This window comes from Neolamprologus brichardi, chromosome 5 (assembly GCF_056152115.1).
Source record: "Neolamprologus brichardi isolate AB-2024 chromosome 5, ASM5615211v1, whole genome shotgun sequence".
Lineage (NCBI taxonomy): Eukaryota > Metazoa > Chordata > Actinopteri > Cichliformes > Cichlidae > Neolamprologus > Neolamprologus brichardi.
Genome location: NC_142108.1, coordinates 11424460 through 11430493, shown reverse-complemented (window position 1 = coordinate 11430493; position 6034 = coordinate 11424460). Strand labels below are relative to the sequence as shown.

At 42.8% G+C, this 6034-nt stretch overlaps 1 protein-coding gene across 3 annotated transcripts; it reads left to right on the top strand.

Annotated features, from left to right (window-relative positions):
• The first annotated feature begins 275 nt into the window (after positions 1-275).
• On the top strand, positions 276-5650 carry lhfpl5a (LHFPL tetraspan subfamily member 5a). 3 transcript variants are annotated; one of them, XM_006784441.3, is made up of 5 exons: positions 276-391; positions 2444-2599; positions 2817-3236; positions 4866-5102; positions 5270-5650. In XM_006784441.3, exons 3-5 carry the CDS (start codon positions 2834-2836, stop codon positions 5278-5280), a joined length of 651 nt encoding a protein of 216 aa, XP_006784504.1. In that variant the 5' UTR covers positions 276-391; positions 2444-2599; positions 2817-2833; the 3' UTR covers positions 5281-5650. The 3 variants fall into 3 exon arrangements, with proteins under 3 accessions (XP_006784504.1, XP_087697412.1, XP_087697413.1); XM_087841286.1 differs by lacking the exon at positions 5270-5650 and having other exon boundaries at positions 4866-5197; XM_087841287.1 differs by lacking the exons at positions 276-391; positions 5270-5650 and adding an exon at positions 543-612 and having other exon boundaries at positions 4866-5197.
• The last annotated feature ends 384 nt before the right edge of the window (positions 5651-6034 follow it).

The window sequence follows — 6034 nt, the reverse complement described above, 5'->3', positions numbered from 1 at the left end:
CTAATGCTTTTTAGTGTGTAGTTATCAGAAAAAGCTACCTCTCTCCCTTTTTTTAACTTTATGTTAGAATATGTTCTGAAAAAATCTGGCAGCTTGGAATTTATCTGAGGAATCATTTGAGACAAAAACAGGAAGATTGATTTAAGTGCCAATGTGAGGCAGCTAGATGAGACTGCAGCTCTGTAGCTCCATCTAGTGTTTGATTGTAGTACATCCAGAAATAGCTTGCAGACGTCACAGCGTCTCGTTCAATCGCTCCATCAGTAGCACGTGCAAAGAAAGCTGGAGTCACCATGTCCCTCCTTAAACTCCGGATGTTTGTCTGAGGGATGTAAGGAGAACTTCGGCACAGAATAGCAGGACTACGTTATAAAATCTCAGAGTCGTTAGGGTAAGCATACGATTGTCTAAGGAGGTTGGAATTTTTAAAAAAGCGTCTGGACTTCTTTAAGTTTCCTTGAAGACGTTTCGCCTCTCATCCGAGAACCTTCTTCAGTTCTAAGAGCAACTGATGGGGAGTCGCAGATTTTAAGCCCTATGGGAGTGTCCCCAAGAGGGTCGTGGACCTACTATGGATCCTCTACCTAATCACACGAGCCAAGTTGCGAAAAGGTGTGGTTTACAATCAGCCAAGGTTGGTTCGGGTGAACCCAAATTATAGATGGCAGACAATTGGTGTCGTAAACCACCGTTCAAAAATGGTCGTTCACAGTGGACATAAATGGCTTCTTTTACTTCTCTTTCAAACCATCTGTCTTCTCTGTCCAAAATATGAACACTGGCGTCCTTGAAAGAGTGACCTTTGTCTTTTACATGCAGACGGGCAGCCAAGTCTTGTCCCGTCGAGGTGGTGGGACAATATTCAATAGCTATTTTGAATCTATTGAAAAGTGATGCTAGGTGTGGTTATAACAATTTGGAAGAGTTTTTGTGGATCTGTGCCCACGCTGCAGGGGCGCCTCCAGAACGGTTTCATAGGGGTGGTCATATGAAGGCCACCAAAAATACTGGGGTGGAACACCAAAAACAGAGCAGTGCAGGGGCACAGCGGAGGGGAGGGGCTGACGACGGGAAATTGTAAGGGACATACAAAGTGGGCAAATTTTGGGCGTGGCCAGTGCTCCCCCTCGTGCTGCCCCTGCTATGCTGTCTAGTGTGAAGGTAACGATCACAGTGCACAGGACTGTGCTAAAGCCCCTCAGACTTTCTGGTCCTTTTTTATTTTCAGTTCAGTGCTTGTACCTGACCATTTTAAAATAGTTTATTTGTTTGTTTGTTTTTTTGTTGTTTGTTTCTTGTTAATCAAAAAATGTCAAATACAATGCAGTCTAATACAGTATTTTTGCATCAACATGGCTATTGATAAATAGTTATCAGCTGTTCTGGCATATCAGGACAACTATGCAGTGTGTCGTTAAAAAACAACAAAGAAAGAGAAATCTGGACAAGTTGAGGGCAAAAGAAGAAGTAGTAGGCTTAAACAAATATTTACAGCAGGTGAACATTATTAAGAAATTTTACAAATCCAGCATAGACCTGACATAAGACCTGACATAAGACCTGACATAAGACCTGAGAAATGCATCTGACCCTTCAGTTGACCCATTTATGTTTTCCTGAAGTTTCATCAGAAGGGGTCTCAGTAAAAGGGTGGCTGTGATAAAAGTCATTCTTAATGAAGGGAAACAGGAAGAATAGGCTGAGGTATGCCACATTACACAAAATGAGGAGTGGCTCACTATTGTTGTACAGTATTCTAAGCCTACAGCGCTTAAATGCATCTTTATTTTAATTTCTCATGCTCCTTTTTGCGTGGGTTCCCTCCGGGTACTCCGGCTTCCTCCCACCGTCCAAAGACATGCAACTTGTGGGTATAGGTTAATTGGATAATCCAAATTGTCACTAGGTGTGAATGTGCGAGTGAATGTGAGTGTGAATGGTTGTCTGTCTCTGTGTGTTAGCCCTGCGACAGACTGGCGACCTGTCCAGGGTGTACCCCGCCTCTCGCTCTATGACAGCTGGGATAGGCTCCAGCGCCCCCTGCGACCCTGAAAAGGATAAGCGGAAGCGAATGGATGGATGCTCCTTTATGCTAAAACGTTGCTACATATAAACACTAATATTGAACTGTTTAACATTTTTAGTACATTTGTTTAAGAGCAAATAAATATATTAACAAATACACAATTCAAATTGGATATTTTTCTGTATTCAGTAGCCTACTTTGCTTTTTTTGTGTTATATGAGTACAGCAGGTTTACAGCAGTAATATATATATATAGATAGATAGATAGATAGATAGATAGATAGATATTAGAAAGAAAGAAGAAAGCTGATTAAGCAACACATGCTGTTACATGTGAAACAGCCTTGCTTGCCATCCTGTGTTGTTCTATCCAGCGGATCTTTTAACCATTAATCATTTATTATCTGACTACCTCAGCCTTCCTAGAGGAACCTCCCCTGCCAGGTGAAATCCAGAACAAACATCCCCTCATTGAATGCGGTGGAGTCAGTGCTGCCGTGGTATGCAGTGGTTTCTGGGACTGTTCACCTCTGCAGGGCCCACTAAGACACTGGGAGCGCGTCTCTCATACAGGTGTGTTTTCAGTACCGGGAGCTGTCCGTGGTTTTGAATTGCAAAGAGAACCACTGGAGCTATTCCCATCTCACTGGAGCGAGCACTTGCTAAAGAATGAGGACTTTGTCAGCGGATGTTTTTGAGCAGGACACTGAAGGTGCTCACTTGTTAGTTTTTTAACTCCTTCACTTAAATTCTCATTTTTTTTCTTTCTTTCTTTCCTTCTTTTGAGAAGCTCTTCCACCTCTCGCCATGCTTCCTGCTCAGGAGGCAGCCAAAATCTACCACACCAACTATGTGCGTAACGCCCGAGCCATGGGGGTGCTCTGGATCGTTTTCACCATCACCTTCGCCGTCATCACCGTGGTGGTGTTCATCCAGCCCTACTGGATCGGCGACAGCGTCAACACACCGCAGGCCGGATACTTCGGCCTCTTCCACTACTGCATCGGGAACGCGCTCACCTCGGAGCTCACCTGCAAAGGGAGCGCGCTGGACTTTGGCTCCATCCCGTCCGGCGCCTTCAAGACGGCCATGTTCTTCGTGGGGATCTCCATGCTGCTGGTGGTGGGCAGCATCGTCTGCCTCAGCCTCTTCTTCTTCTGCAACGCGGGGAGCGTCTACAAGATCTGTGCCTGGATGCAGCTGGCTTCCAGTGAGCTTCAGGCTGTGACTAAAAAAGTTTCAAGAGTTTTTAAGTGTGTTTAAATTACAGGGTAGATCTCACAGTAAGAGTTTACATTATTGGAAAGTAACACCATCATCATGGTGCTACCAGCATCACCATGTAGGCTCCAATTAAGAGAAACATCATTTTAAAACTGAAAATAGCCTATGTATACAGTACATTTAGTCTACTCCACTATATTAGTATTTTGCAGATAAAGACTGGCACTAATCGAGCACGATTAAGAGGCTTAACAGTTTTATATGATGTATTGATCATACAGACGTAGAATGCAGTTAGTTAGAATAGATGAATTGGAGAAGACTCCCACTACCCATAGAGCTTGCATGTAGATATTATTTTCATAATTTTGCTATTGTACGGTTATATCTTGTTTATGTATTTTAAAAATGTATTTATTCATGCAAGTCTTCATGTAAGTATTTAAAAAAGCCAAGGAAAGGAATTAATCCAGCTAATAAACAGTCAAAGTGGAAACTAAATGAATACACATTAAGCTAAGGTTTAGGAACAGATCTGTAAGAAGGTTGTGAAGTATAATGGTGGCTCACAGCTGTAAACTCAGGGTCTGAAACATGTACGAAAGCCCAAAGCTGAAACGAAAAGCTATGAATTTAAGCATTTGGTGACATTTCTGTAGTTCCCTGCAGACTCGCAGACACAGACAGAGGTGAAACTTGATTCTGTTTGAAACATGAAGCAGTTTGTGAGCAGATGTACCTGCGAGTGAAAGGAGAGGCCTGTAATGAACCAAGTAATGAGATTAACCCGGAGGTGTGCTGTTACACTTTCTCCCCTTTCGCACGTGTTCTTGTAAATCCATCTTCATGAGAAGCAATGTTATTTTGGCTCTGACACCAAGTTCATTTTTAAGCATATTTTGATGCAAGCTTTGAGAGGGCTGTTTGAAAATTGCTGTTTTGAGGGCCTTCTTTGGACTGAGTGGATGCTTATCGGGTCTGTTAGGAGGATGGGATCATTAATTCGCTGAACCAGAGGCCCCTGAGGTGTGAGCTTAATAAAGTGAGTTTAAGGAAAGAATTTTGCTGTATTAGTTTAACTGAAGGGGTTTTTCTAATGTATTCAAATATGTAGTGGATTTTAAAGAGGACTTGATAAAGTGAGCCTCAGAAATGCATGAAGATGACAGGTTTTGTGAGGATCAGAAAGTGAGAGCGAGATGTGAGGCAAGTGTGTGCTGTGCTGCACCTCCTTGTGCTGAGGTGGGACGGCAAGAGGTCTTAGCTGTCTGTCAGTGGAGTCAATAATAGATGAACAAGTTCATCTTTCTTGAGTTGAGATGCTCTGGAGTTGCTAGGCAACTAAACTCTGTAGGTGTGTGTGTCTACCTGAATGAACAGTGTATATTTAATTTCTCTGGTGGTTTCACTGTCATTTGTTGCCTGAGCCTGTCAAAAGCAGCAAGATGGTCTGTCACAGTGAGCACATCTATTCATTTTTACAGGTTTCCCACCACAAATCAATGCATGTTTTTGGACTTTGAATAAAAAAATTTCAAGTAAGATAAAAGTAAAACCATCACACAGACAGAGCTGAAGTCCAGCACTCGTCAGCCTGTGCCTTCTCTCCTCTCAGGTACGTGCATGGTGATCGGCTGCATGATCTATCCTGACGGCTGGGACTCGGATGAGGTGAAGCGCATGTGCGGCCAGCGGACTGACAAGTACACACTGGGCAACTGCACAGTGCGCTGGGCCTACATCCTGGCCATCATCAGCATCATGGACTCCCTCATCCTCTCCTTTTTGGCCTTCAGCCTGGGCAATCGACAGGACAAGCTGCTGCCCGAAGACTTCCAGGTGGAGGAAAAAGGTGACCAAAGGGGAAGTGAGGGGTGGGGAAGGATAGTGAGGGGATGCTTTTCCTTAAATCTTAGCTGTGTGTATGGTGAGAACAACACTATATGAGGACGTATTTGTATCCTTCTTCAGTTATTATTGGCTTATATTTACACCAGCGATGTCTCTTCTTGACTACAGATAACGCATAGAGCCCAGTGGACACTGACATGAATGGATGAGATTTTATGAGTGCCACTGACTTCAGAGGATATCCCGAGGCTTCGAGTCACTTTGAAGAAATAAGAGTCCATCTCTGCCTCAAAATGAGCTCATCAGAGTCACTGCCCATCCTCATCTCCAAGGCTACAGCTTCAGATTGCCGTCAGTAAAAGCCACTTATAGATCAGATTTAGCTCTCACTTTTATTTGCTGCTTCACATTTTTTAAGCATTTAGATTTTTTAAAATAAATGTTAATTGCTGAAATGTTTTCATCATTTTGAGTTTTGAGCCTGACAGTATTAGCCACTGTTGCCTTCTCTCTATGTGAGAAATCTAATGGCACTAACAATAAAATGATACCCAAGCTGATAACATTTGGTTTTGTGCATCTGGAATTTATTTTTAGCATTCATGCTCTCTTAAGAGACATATTTCCATATGCATATACAGTAGATATTTGACTTAAGGGATGATTTCACATCTGTAAATACTGTTAGGCAGCATCTTCCTAAACCTAAGTGTCTTCATTTGACTCCACCCATTACGTGTGATACTCTCACATGGGTTCAAATCCCTGCACATACCCTGCACTACGTTGCTGCCAGCTTAAAGACCATTTTGTGCTACTTCTATTGGGCATTTGTGTTTTCACATGCATCTGTGTTCAGTGATGGAGAGAATATTTAAGTGGAAAAAAACTGTGGAAAGCAATGACATAAACAGCCCAGAGAGACTTTGAAAA

Excerpts from the sequence above, each read along its gene's own strand:
- lhfpl5a (XM_087841286.1), top strand. The coding sequence starts at position 2,834 with ATGCTTCCTGCTCAGGAGGCAGCCAAAATCTACCACACCAACTATGTG. Across the intron at positions 3,237-4,865 it reads CTGGATGCAGCTGGCTTCCA|GTACGTGCATGGTGATCGGC; the intron begins GTGAGCTTCAGG and ends CTCTCCTCTCAG.